General features: G+C 36.2%; 1 protein-coding gene across 2 annotated transcripts in view; it reads left to right on the top strand.

Moving 5' to 3' along the window:
• Positions 1-14,231, top strand: part of LAMA2 (laminin subunit alpha 2) — a 380,736-nt gene that overhangs the window by 214,046 nt on the left and 152,459 nt on the right. For both annotated transcript variants that reach the window (XM_064447317.1, XM_064447318.1), the window contains exons 15-17: positions 2,655-2,766; positions 6,668-6,781; positions 13,501-13,628. In XM_064447317.1, the coding sequence (XP_064303387.1) occupies positions 2,655-2,766; positions 6,668-6,781; positions 13,501-13,628 (354 nt within the window). The remainder of the gene's footprint in view (positions 1-2,654; positions 2,767-6,667; positions 6,782-13,500; positions 13,629-14,231) is intronic.

Below are 14,231 nucleotides of genomic sequence, written 5' to 3'. Positions count from 1 at the left end.
TGGGTCTTTTTAAGCTTAGAATGTTGTTATTTTTCTATGGCATAATTGGGAAGCTTCCTCAAATGAGTGTGCTTTCATTTAGATGATCAAGTAGGATAAAAATTGAGAACACAGAAATGCAGCAATCAATTTGAAAGTGATTACAGCTTCTGGGTTTAAACAGAGATCCTGCTCTAACTTGACAGATCTTCCAAACTGTTGCAGTTAGGTCCATCTGTGGTAGAAGCAACAGGCCAGGAAAAGACAGCGCGCTCTAATAATTTTGTTTAATCTAATATTGTTAGTTTGTGCTTCAAAGAAAGCTTAGTAGCACTGTTTCTTCAGTTTTAATGTTCAGAGTGGCCACTGATGGTAAGTGCTGTAGACACTCAGATGGTCTTTGGAAATTGTGGTGCTAAAGATAATGGATTCCTTGCAACCACCTATAGAATCAATGCTAGACACAAGGAGAAAGAGGGAAGGAAAGGCTGAGCTTTTCTTCCACATGTGGAATTGGCTTCAAGACAAATGAGCGATGATTGGGTCAGTACTTCATGTGCCTTATGTAGCTGATGTGATTCAGATGCCTGGCATAGCAGACAGTAAACTATGCTGATACTGCCTGAAACGTCCCCTTCCCTTTTAATCTTGTTTGTTTTTAGAAGTCAACAGTTGCCTGATGACAGTAACAGTCAGCTTAAATATTTTGTCTCGATGTCGAATTTGAAATTATTCATGCATCTCCAGGATCCAGTGCCCCATTACTGCCAGTATTATGTATTTTAATGAATGCAGAATGGCATCAAGGAATCAAAATTGCAACATAAAAATGGGAGAAAAAAAAATCACTGCAGCTTTCTTCACTGAATAACTGTTAATGCTAAAAACTGTTAAACACATTAAAATCCCATTTAGCAAATAGCAGAATGTAATGAAAATTGGAACAATTCAGTGAATACAAATGTGGGATAATACTGGGCAGATTGTTTCTGTGTGTAAGTGCTTCTCTTTGTTCCAAGATCTGTGCTGAGAGGGAACTAGCTGTAGTTCAAAGGATAAATAATGCTTGGCCTTTTACTAGTAATTTTTTTCTTCATTTAAAGAATTTTCCCCCTTAAATGCTTATATTTTTTTACTGTTACAGCCATCACCATTTGATATCTAATATCATAGAGATTGGTTATCTTATTGTAAGGAAAACTCAAACGGATGATTGCAAAATAAGCATGCAGCAATGGAGCGAAGGGGATATATTGAAAAGTGAAAGAGATCTTAATGAAGATCTGGATAAGACCATGCATCCTTCTCTTAAAATAGTTTCAAGAACCTTTTACAGAGATTCTAGTATCACCTGTTAGATTCAAGTTTCTAACTGCATAATCCACAATGGTAGTCTCTCCAAAGTCCAGTCATATCCCCAGTGATGTTAAATTTCTATTTTTCTGAAGCTCCCATTCTAATTTCAGAAAACTTCCTTTTCTCCCCTTATGTTTCATGTCTGCATTATTGAAAGTAGTCAGAAAATTGAGTGGGAAAATATCATGTCTTAACCTTTCCGCCAATCACTGCAGTAACAACAACATATTTTTCTTGGATATTTTCTTATTCAAGGTCATCCAAATAAATTTCAGGGTTTTTTGGCAGCCAAAAGATAAATGCCTTAGTATGGAGGAAAAAATGTTTGGGTTACATTTTCCAAATAAAGTTAATTATTTTGTAACAAAATGCATGCTATGATAGAAAGGTATATTCTGCTGAAAAAGACTTCAGCAGAAGCTTTTCAGGTAGCTCTAATAATCAAACACTCCATTAAGATTGCTGGGTGAAAATAGGAGTCGTTGAGCCTCTATAATGCCTTAATGTTCTTTATGAATTCTCATAAGAATTAAATCCCTGAATCCCAGTTTCTTTCCCCAAATGGATACTGTTGAGGTAAACTACATCTGTTTTACATATTCCCTGTAAGATTATCAAAAGACTTTTGTTGTCTCCCTCTTCATAATCCCATGGTTTTTTAAATAAGAATCACGTTTAGTGTTTGGCTAGACAATGGCTGTTCAGCCAATGTCTAGCATTTATTTTATAACTGTGATTGTGCATGGAACAGAAAATTCTCCAGCTCTGTCTTATCTGGCTTTGGGGAAATTAGGGTATATGGTAAGAAGATTTCTTTTTTCTTTCATGTGCATAATACTTAGATCCTCCTGGACACAGCTGGAATCTTTTTCAGAGTTCAAATCTCCAGAATAAAAATGCCCTATAACCAAAACTTAGTAATGTAATGTTTCAGAAAGCTGGAGTAGTGGTTTATAAATTTTGAAGACACTGCTTAGTGTCAAATTTGCTATATATACAACTGCAATGCAAGTTGGCACTTGTGGCTTGCAGGCCAGGAATAGCCTTCCATCTACTGATCCAGTGCTGGGAGACTTTGTAATCTATTTTTATCAATATGTGTCTGACCATAGTCTCCTTCACATGATGGACGAAACTAGTAACAAGCCTACAGACACGTGATTTAGGAAGAAATAGATGAATATGAAAACCTCCTTATTTTTAAGCAGGAAAACATAAACAAGCCACTGAATGTCACTATATACTGTTTGTTGTGTCCAGCTGCACATATGCTTCCATCTGATTTGCTACGTTAACTGTTTCATTTCTGTTACATCCAGACTAAGAAGTGTTAGCATTGAAGCTGCTGACCACACTTCAACTGGGAGAAAGGTGGCATCTGCAGTGGAGTTATGTGACTGTCCCCCGGGGTACGATGGTACCTCCTGTGAGGTGAGTATCACGATGCAGTCTAGACCAATTGTGCTAACACTGTGATAGCTGTAAGCAATCAGTGGCCCTGTACTGGTAGAAAATAGTAAGAGAGCTGTCCATTCCTGTTAGGAATTTGGTACACCTTGTCTAATTACCTTTATTTCTAGGTGGTGGTTCATTATATTTGAAATCTAAGTTTTCCAGCTCTGTGGTGATTTCTAGTTATAAAAAGACATTTCTCTTAACAAAAAGAAAAGCAGTATTTGTACTCTTCAGCCAATTGATATTACAAATGCATGAAACTACCACAATTAGAAGGAAAATGGCAGTTATCTGACCTGCGCGCAACAAAGCCAGATCAAATTATCTGAGTTCATGTGGTTGAGTTTCCTTTTTTGTTTTCTCAGGGCTTTGCCATTTACCTTGGAGTCTTTGAAGATTGCGTGTATATTCTTGTGAGGATTGCTTCACTTTAGTGTGGTCCTGTAGCAGATAGCATATACACATGCTCAGAAAATACCCACTTTCCTAACAAATTCATTAGTTCACACAGAATGTGTTCATACAAGTATACATATGATTAACTAGCTCACGTGGGCATAGCTTGGGGTAAATAGAAGCCAAACAAAAATTCTTCAAAAGCTTTGCCTTTGAGGAAATACTTTCAAACACCAAGATGCTCTGCTTCACAAAACTACAAACAGTATGCCATTTACACAGGCACTCTAGGCATTTGCTTGTCAACTCTCTTTTTCTTTAAAATCTTCCATGCTTATATGTGATATTTAGGGCTTAGAGTCTAGTTTTATGCCAAATGTGGTTGCTTGTTGCTAGGGCTAGATAAACTAATGTAGAAAGAAGGCCTGAAGGAATTAATGGATATTCCAATCACTTCCAAAATGGTACAAACAGAAAAAGCACTTGAGAGGAATATTGCCTACCTTGGCTGAGAAATAACTCGGAAGTATGACCGTTGTCCCTCTGTTCAATTATTTGAAAAAAAAAAGCGGGATGAAGTGTTATTGTGCATCATCTTTTAGTTTGTTTTTTTTTTTTACTTGTCCATATTTCCTCTCAGTTCAGATTTAGGGGTGATTTCCCAGAAAGCAGTTGGAAAGGCCCTGATTGCAGATGTTTCAATATCTACTTTTGTTGTAGAAGCTGAAAGACTTAAGTAGAATTCCTGCCTTCCTGCCTTGGTGTTGCTGACATCCTCTGTCCAATGTTGTGTCCTTCAATGCTAAACCTTCTCTCCAATTTGAAACAGTCCCTGAAATTTGATACATACTTCAGATCATATTCTACAACAGAAAGCACATATATAGATAGCTGCAAATTTAAAGCCTCTCTGCACACTAGTGGGCATGGACACTTTGATTCATGCCCTGGCTGAGTGCTAACCACAGATCTATTGAACTAAACCATATTGCAGTCCCTACCTGTATTCTGCTTTTCCTCCCAAGACCAAAGACCAAGAAGATATGATAGACTTCTGCATGAGCACACTTTTCCTGTGTACCCTCACTGAATTTCAGAGCATTTTGGACAGCTCAGAAATGCCATTTGACAAAGCTGGCCTATCTTACAATGCCAATAATACTGTTAAAAGTTTTCATTTCAGTACCTTTATTCACTGAATTAATTTCTCATGAGTCTTTTGTAGCAGAGGTTCAACATATGATATGCATTGAAGAGTTGTGCCTGATAGAAAAAAAATGGGGTGTTTTGAGTAGGCGGTTGTGCTTTTTATAACAAAGACAAGCAAGAAAAAAAAAAAAACAGTGAAGTGATATATTACCAGGCAAACTAGCAGTTGTGAAAGCATGGAAAGATAAATGGAAAATGTGGATTTTTTTAGAATACTGTATTTGTTTCTTCTGAATACTTTTGGCCTTGTCCAACACTTTGCTTCTTCCCGTTTCAACCTAGCAGACTTTCATTTTTATTGATTTTGTGCAGGTTTTCAGTTTCATTTTCTCTTCTTCATTTAATTTAATGTATGTGGCTTTTTCCTGCATAATGATATTGTGGTACCTGGCGTAGATGCTGCAGCACTAAAAACAACCGTTATTTGCTTATTTTCTTGCTGTGAATGTTTTGGCACAATCAGTCTTCAGAAGACAACCAATCCCATTTAAAATATTCAGTCTCTTGTGAGATTGTTCCATTACATATTTTTAAATTAACTTTCTACAAGATTCTAGTAAAAAAGTTGTTATGTTTTTGCTGGTATATCTGAGAAATGAACACAGAATTGCATGAGCATAGGTAAAGCAGATCAGATTTTAAATTTCAAACACCAGTTGGACTCATTTGTGATAGTTACTTTGCTCTACTCATTTGAATCTTCTGGCCTTTATTTGTCAACACCTTTACATCTAATTCCTCTTCTCCACCTGATTTGTTCCCTTTCAATCTACTCTTTTACTTCCACTGTGGAAGTTGTCTTTAACTTACATCACTGTGATGGTGGAGAACTTTCCTGACTTTTGAATGTTACATCATTTATTTTGTTAAGACCCCAGTCTGTAATCTTTTATTTTAGTTCTGTTGTTATTCCATGCCTAAGCCCTTAGAATTAGTGACTTTTGGAGACTTGTCTTGTACAATATCATATATATCTGTGCAGCAGATAGTTCATTTCAGAAACACTGAAAGAGGGAAAAGATTTATAGATTTATAGATTTATACAGAAACAGTTTAGGGAGTTGCATCTTGTGCCACAGGGAAAAAAACCCAAACAATAGGGCCATTTCTTTTAACCTGTTTTTCTTTTTGGGATTTTACAACTCTGAATTTTATTTTTTAGCATTTATGGGTTTTGTTAGGAATGCATAACCAAGAATGAAAATAAGGAAGAATAAATATAAGGTCTCAGGTTTTGGAATGTTTATAAAAGAATAATTTCAGTTCATCTTCAAATTACTTTCACGTTTTGCAGGAGTAAGTAAAAAAGGAACATCGTCTTTATTTTTATGAAGGAGAATCTTCTTGTTACCTTTTTGGAGAATGTATGTGAAGGGGAAGGGATTTTCTTTATTAAATGGTACTTTTAGTATTCTATCACTACAAAACTTTCTCTTTGTATTAGCCAGGTGCTTTTGAAGGTCAATGCTCTGTCATGCACTTTTTATATTACGCAAAATCCTTGGGTCACATGAGCAGTCTTATTGAGGAAAGATAGTTTGCAAAAACCATAAAGCCATTTGTGAGATATATAGCAAGGAAGACTGCTGCTTGACGTCTTATTATGAAGAAATGGAATAGCTGAATTTTCGCTGATGAATCACAGTTGTACGATGTCACCTTTCCTAAAAAATACTGGCCATGCATTTAATATTGATCTGAATTTAACATTTAAAAAAATAAAAAGTCAGCACTTTCTTAAAGGGAAATGACTATATATTTAATAAGCACAATTTGTAAATGAAAAGATGGCTTTGTTTTCAGCCTGTGCTTTATTTCAGCATAGCCTTTTGTTAGACTCTGAAAAAGAAAGAGAAAATGGTATTTTAATTGCTTTTTGCAGCTGAACTTCTAAGAAAAGGTTTTTGTTGTTTTGGGGTTTTCTTCCCTCCTTCTCTCTCCTTCAGTATTTTGCCTTCTGGCTAGTTTTCAATCTGTAGCTCTTGCTTTGATGCTGTCATATTTCAGTTCTTCATTTCTTTGCTTTATTTTACCATTTCAGAAGAATGATCAAGTTAAGGCTTCCTCTAATCTCAAACCTGCCAATAAGGCTAAAGTCAGTGCAAAGCCATAGCACCAGGAAGAACAACTTTCTAGAGAAATGTTGGTATTTTTATTTATTTGGCAAGTAAGTTTTTTTGTGTGCAAGTGTCAAATTGAAGAATATTTTTAAAATCCCATTCCTTTCTCTGTTCAAATGAGAATTTAACTTTTTATCTAATTTGTCTTGCAGTCTTGCTGGCCTCAACACAGGCGTGTGAACGGCACAGTTTTTGGTGGAATCTGTGCACCATGTACGTGCTTTGGTCATGCAGAGTCATGTGATGATATCACAGGAGAATGCCTGGTAAGTGTCACCACAGGACACCTGATGGTCATGGCCAACATCAATTCAATATACCTGTGCAATCGAATTAACAACCTCTGAGATCTGAAATACTCATGGAGAAAAAATCCAGTGTTGAACAGAAGAGATCCTTATGTGGAACTGTTGCTGAAGTAAAGTATCCGCTCATACCAAGATATGGTAGCTTCTACAGTTTAAAAAAAGGAATTTCCTATTCACATAGGATTTATGTTTTGCAATAGAATTAATAGTATAAGGTATGGCATGCAGAAAGCAGCAAATATATCAATATTATTCCATGCAAGATTTATCTCCCCCTCCCCTCTGTCTCCTGCACTGTATTCAATTTATAGTACGTAGCAGTAACTTTGTAAATTTTGTTCCAATATGACAAGAAGATATTGTTCATGGCTTCCTTCATCTAAATTCCCACTAAACCTTGAAGAAACACTTAATAAATTGTGCTTTAGAAAAATAATAAAAGCATATGATTTGGGCTAAATAAACTTTCTTTTTCTTGTAGGCTGTGGAGATTTTATGTAGTTACCTACTAATTCAGCAATTAAATCTGCAATATTATCCATAGTAAGCCTACCAAGATACCACTATTTCCAGCCCATTCAGTAGCCTTTTGGAATGGGTGAATTATGCTGAATAGACTGTTCTGATTAACTCAAGGGCATTTTTAGTTTTATATTATCTGATGTGGCACAAAGCTTGAAACAACATTTCTCATTTCATTAGTCTTGCAGAAACACAATTTGAGCCAGTGCCAGTTTAGTGGGATATCATACTCTCATTTCCCTGCAGAATTTCAAGCAGGCTCTGTATTGTGCCTGTTTCTAAATGTTCCCTTTTATTTCCTTAAGAAAAAGCTGCTGGGAAAAATCCAAAATGAAAAATCAGGCTTTTTTCAATGTAATTTGGCATTTAGAATTATGACTGGTCTTCCTGTTTTGCCCATCCAAGATATTTAATTGCATTGCATTTTTGCAAGCAAATTGCTTTTTCATGAATAGAAGCTTAAAATTATTCTCAATTTAATTATACTGTAAGCCTTGAAGAAGTTCCTAGGATGAAAAATATGTATGACATGACAGTCATATTTTGAATCCTTCACTTATATGCAGTGAAAATGTTTATCACTAGGGTAGTATGGGTTTGTGTTTCTCAACAAAGACAATATTTATTGCATTAATGACCATAGCCTCCAGCTGTCTATAACATCAGTCTGGGATAAAATCAATTAACAGAAAAGAAAGGGAAGGGAGAATCCTGTTTAAGGTATATAATAACTCTGGACTATTTTGCTTAGGTTTGTATAGCCAGATGCAAGTTCTGGGGTTGCTTGCTTCTTTGTCTTCAAGTTTTAACCCTTGCACAAGTTCCCTTTTATTTTGGTCTGTAACACTAACCTGGATGTGAGAGAAGGCCATATAGTTGCACACTGTAGTGCTTTTGCTCTTTTCAGCTGATGTGAACTATTGACTGAGACAGCAGAGCTCCTCACTTCTGATGTTTCAAGGTTGCTGGTGTAAAGATAACACAGCACTCACAAGGAAGCGGAAAATAACCAGTGGAAAATGTGCTTTAATCTATATGCATTATCAAGCATTCCGTATTTTATGTGTTCTGTCTGAGCTTATACTAGATCATGCTATAAGAAAGAGGCACACAGGGAGCTTAAAATCAGTTCTGGATTTTCTTGCAGCTTACTTTGAAAACACTGTAAGTGAAGTTAGATTGGTTAGTATCCATGCAGGCTATTAAATGCTGCTATTCAATTTGGATCATAAGCCTTTTGAAGTGAAAGCGAGAGAAGTCTGAATGCTGAAAAAGAGAAATGTTTCACATCAAAGGCATTCTTTCTATTGAGGTTTACACAGCCTTTTGGCCTCCTTATTATTATTCATGGTGTTTTTTCAGTAATACAACAGACAATTTAGGCACCTAATTTACTGATACTTCTTTTTGCTCTTCCTTAGCTTTGAAATGTAGTTGAAAAGCAGCTGAAATATGTTTTTGACTCATGATAAAAGCTCAGATCATCTGCTTCGACACAGGCCTGTATAAAAACCTCATTTTAATGCATATCTTGCAGTAACCTGCAAAGTCCTTTGATCCCCCAGCAACCATATAGAGAGCTGCATGATACATCATTCTCGTTACCATTGTGCTATACATCACTGCTTTGGTACATAGGGCAAGTTCTAACATTCAGAAATACTCTTTTGTAGTGTTACACACACATTTACAGTAGATCTAGGAGGTTGGGTAAACCTAAACATTGTGAAAAGCAAACACATTTCAAGGTGTTTCATTCATTGCAGGATACTACGTTCCTATTAATAAGCCTGGAGAAAGCAGATCCTTCTCCCCTAAGATATGCTTAAATTGCTAAGTGGGCAGTCCCCAGTGGCATACATCTTGTATTTTATTCCTTTGTGTGTAAACAGCTTATACCATGTAGATTGAGGCCAGCGTCAGAGATAGTGGATGTGCACTTTAGATGGTGTTCATCACAGGAGCGACAAAATGTCTTCACCCATCTTCATATACACGGAAACAAAATGATACATCCTAACCTAATACAGTTTAGGCTATACCACAGGTTAAAATTATGTAAAGCCTTTGCAACGTCTTGATTGCATTTGTAACACCAGGAAAGTGAATTGTCCATGGAATCTTGACAGTAAGGTAGTTTAAAAATGACAGAAGAGCATATTGATGCTTCCAAAGACATAACACTATTGTCCATTCTAGATGGCTAGGAGATAGACTAAAATTTTTGGGACATGGTTTAGGAGGCATGGTGGTGTTGGGCTGATGGTTGGACTTGATGATCTTAGAGGTCTTTTCCAACCTTAATGATTCTGTGATTCTATGAAAATAGGCACCCAGGCTTACCCTTTTGCTTTCTTTAACTATCTTAAATGAGCAGCTTCCCTGGTTTTCTCTGTGACAGGTATGCTGAGGAACGGCAGCAGTGTGGCTAAGGCACTATCTTGGACTCAGTCATACTCCCTGATTAAAGTTTTGTTTTCATCATTAGCCTTCTATTCAGACTGTTTCTTTCCATATTCATATACACTCAGCTGCAAATGCAGCTAAGCAGGAGTGGGTTTCAGTGTGAATTTAGGATTCCCTGATACTGGGCATAAAGATATTAATTTGGTTTCTTCAAAGGCAGGGAGAGCTGGCTTGGTAAGAAATGGTGGCAAACACACTCCAGGACATCAGCAATAAAGTCTTTGGGGAACAAGGTCTGAGTTGTACATAAAATTTTGGACAAAAATAAACTATATCGCCTGGTTTACTCAGAGGTTGTCTGAGTGAAGTTTCATGGTGTTTGGAGATAAAGAAGGTCCAGAAAATTCAAAATAGTTTGAGACCCAGTACCTGGAATTTGAAAGCGTAAAGATTTGGGCATGAAGTAATTCCTGGCTTCAAAGTCTATGGATCTGTGGAACTAAGCATTGATTTTACCAAAACCAGTAGATCAACATGTTGGAACAAATTATATTTCCAAGGGAATAAACAGAAAGCATATATAATGTACTGAGCAGGTTAGGGACAGTTGATAATGATCTTCTTTATATGTAATCCTGTGACACAAACAAAGAAAAAAAAAGATTCCATGAACATGAAATTAAGACTTCACAGGCTGAAGCATATTTTAAGGAAATAATCTCAGTATAACTAGACATTGCTCAAACTAGATGATGCTCAGAACCATTGCTGTACATCTGACAAGTTTCAAACTGAGATTCAAGCAATTGATACCAAGAAAATGCAAATTTTTCATGAGTATTGATAATATCTCTAGAAGGGCTAATAACTTAATACTTCAGTACTTAAAGTGATCTATAAATTTGGCAATTTAGTATAAAGTTTAATTCATCACTGAAGAGGACAGGCAAATGTCACGTCTGCATACTAGATAATCCTTGTTCTTTGTCCTGCAAAATCCAGACTGGCTCAGGGGGAAAAGTATAGGACCACACAAGATCGTTATTTCTCAGCTAAACTCTGACGTATACACAATCCAAGGTATGCTCAGATTCTGGTACTGTATGTGTGGGTTTCTTTTTTGTTTTTATGTTTATTGATTCATGGTGAGGAAGTAAGCAGATAGAGAGCTCTGGATGGAGGAGAATTAGACACAGTAAGTGGTAAGAGCTGACATTAGAGTTTCAGAAAATACTTCATCCAAAAGAAGGTCAGCTCTTTGTAACATGAATTGTTTTCCTACTAAATGGGGGGTTTCGGGTTTTTACGTAAAAAACCAGAAGCTGCAAATACCACTCTGTAAGAGATGCAGAGCTTTAAAATAGTGTGTTAGCTGCTCTCACTTTAATAACATCCTCGACATATAAGCCATTCATATTCTTCAAAAACATTAAGATATGTCTAAGGATATTTAAAGCTAAACTTAACACAAAAGAAGAATCCATTATTTTTCAGAAAAAGTATAAATAATTTGACATGATGCCTCAAAAAATTTGAATTGCAAAGGATTTTTCTTTTGAAACACTTAAATTATTTTTGTCACATCTTCTTTTAAAAGCATATCTTAATGTTCCCAGCTACTTTTTCAGTATGGCCAGTAGATTATTTTTGAATGACAGCACTTGAAGTAACAATCAAATGGACTTAAATGACCTAATGAAGTAGAATTTAACCCAGCTGATGGTTCTAAAGCCATAATTTTGTTTGACTAAGAGTCTCAATAATTGGTATCAGCTCACAATCTACCAAATATGTGAAAATGTAATATTGTGACTAATGCTTTCATTCCAAAGATGTGCTGATTGTATACACAAGCAATAAACATGCACCCTTTAAAACAGCAAACAGCATCTCTGGAAACAGATAATTTTGACTCCAGTGTGCTCATAACTGAAAACAGTATTGTGCTTTTTCAGCTGCCCAAATGTATGGTACTGGCTATGCAGAACACAATGCAAAAAACTTTCTACAAACCATTGCAATCCTGGAAAGTCCTGAAGACAAAATTGGTGTTTCTTAGAATAGTGCCATTTTCTTTATTCTTTATTGAGGATACATTATGTCTTTCAGACAGTAATGGTGTTATCAGTCTCTCTGTACCATACACATGACTTATTGCAAATGGGAAAACAGTTTTAAAGTGTTCTTAAAAATATTTTAAATTAAACCGTAAGTTTGGAAATACCTACACCTTAAAAAAAAAAAAGAAAACCAGCAACAACAAAACCAAACCCTCAAGAATTCTTAAGCAGCAGCTTGGGTGAAACAGATTCTAGATTTGATCTGGCCCATTGTCTAAATCAGGTCACAACACAGGCCATTAAACAGAATCTCTCTCATGGCTCATTTTGGCCTTTTCAAGTTGCCATATGCTTTTTCAGTCTATACCCAAGCACATCAAGATGGCATTTAAAAGCCAAAAACATTTCTCTCTTTTCACACTGTGAAAGGGCTACACTTGGGTGTCTTGTAGCAAATAGCAATGAAAAGAATAGTGTGGTGTGCAAAATGTGACCAAAAAAAGGTAAAAGTCTAAGCCAGAAAATTCATTTGCTGAGCGTATCATGGATCCTGCCAAATTACTTCAAATTTTGAAATGCTATATAGTGAGGGGAAAAGAGGAGAAGGGGTATTACAGAATCACAGAATGGCAGGGGTTGGAAGGAATCTCTGGAGATCATCTTGTTCAACCCCCTGCTTGAGCAGGGACACCCAGAGCAGGGGGCACAGTGCCATGTCCAGGTGGGTTTTGAATGTCTCCAGGGAAGGAGACTCCACAGCCTCCCTGGGCAGCCTGTGCCCCTGCTCTGGCACCCTCACAGGGAAGAGGTGTTTTCTCATGTTTAGTAATTAGGGCAATTACTTTTTAAAACTTGGTTCTTATAAGTCAGCATGGGAAGCCTGTTTTCAGAGGACCAGTTCCCAGTCTGGCAAAAGATTATTTAATCTGAGATCAGGCCAAAGGTTATACACAAAAGTGCAGATCTAGTGCTGTCATTTCTAGGTAGTATGTTGGATGCTTCATATGATCAGATAAGATGTCTCTTGTATTATGAAAGCCAGTCGCATACAGGAACACAAGCTGTGGATAGGGCCCTGTATATAGTACATTCATACTTGTTTTTACTCATAGAGTCTGGATGCTATTCTAGCAAACAAGTATTAATTAGGTAATTCAGGCTTTCGCTACTGTTCACAAATATATTTAGTATACTGCTAGCCATATACTTCGTATAATGAGCTAATGCACTTAGGTGTGAAATAATTAATGTAATAATGAATTTTTACAAATTATGTAGTCTGGGCTGTATTTCTGGGATCAACATCTGAAAACTGTCACAAAATACGGCTTGTTGCAAGACTACATTATCAAACCTGTTTTGTGCTGCTCTGAACATTGGTTTTCTTGAAGCAAGCTAAACCAATAATGTGCCTGTTGTATGGTAGAAAGATAAAGGTCTGCAGTTAAACATTCTTTTTGCCTTACATAGAGAAAAATTATCCAAAAGAACAGAAATACCTGACACACGAAGCACTGATTGTGACAGCTAACCACTAGAACTGGTTCTCAACCAGCAGCAGAACATTAGAATATACGTTGCAGGCTTCTTACAGTCCTGTTGGGAGGACAGGCTAGGTGAATGACGTTCAAGGACTTTCCGTATATAAGTTCTCTAATAGCAGATATGTACTTTTTATCTTCTGTTTAGGACTGCAAACACAACACAGGTGGTTCATATTGTGATAGATGTCTTCCTGGTTTCTATGGTGATCCTACTAAAGGGACAGCTGAAGACTGTCAGCTGTGTGCTTGTCCCCTAAATATACCTTCTAACAAGTAAGATGTATATTTATTACATAATTGCACTTTTTCACTTAGTAAATTGCATAACTTTTCAATTTATACTTTTGCAGGTACACTGGAGATTCTTTGTATTTTAATCAAATTATATTCTGCAATATAAACTTTTATTCTCTTTTTACAGTTGTACAGAGTGCTTAGCTTTGCTGAGAGGCAAAGATCAAGACAAAAGCTGGCTGAGACTAAGCTAAAAAGAACAATACAGAATTTGGATGACTGCTCTTTGAATCAAGAACTAACATTTGCTTTTCTGTCCTCCTTAAGAGTAGTTGTTTCTAGTTTTAAAGCTGAATTTATGGATTTGATATGTGGGGTTTTTTAACAATTAAATTCAATTTATGCTGATCAGATAAAATAGTGATTTCTTCTGCCTTTAATTTTCCTTTTCTTCCAGTCAACATTTGTTGATTCATTTGGAGTCTGAATTCAGCCCATGACCTTGCAAGTGAAAACATTTGGTCAGCATATCTCAGAATAATTGTTATAAATTTGCTTTATTAAACAAAAATAATAGTGAAAAATTATTCAAAACTCTGATCTAAGAACAAACGTTTCCTTTGTTACAAAAGCTTGTCTGTG

Source organism: Phalacrocorax carbo, chromosome 3 (genome assembly GCF_963921805.1).
Source record: "Phalacrocorax carbo chromosome 3, bPhaCar2.1, whole genome shotgun sequence".
NCBI lineage: Eukaryota > Metazoa > Chordata > Aves > Suliformes > Phalacrocoracidae > Phalacrocorax > Phalacrocorax carbo.
The sequence above is the reverse complement of the archived record's forward strand: the minus strand, read 5'-3'. Positions and strand labels throughout refer to the sequence as shown.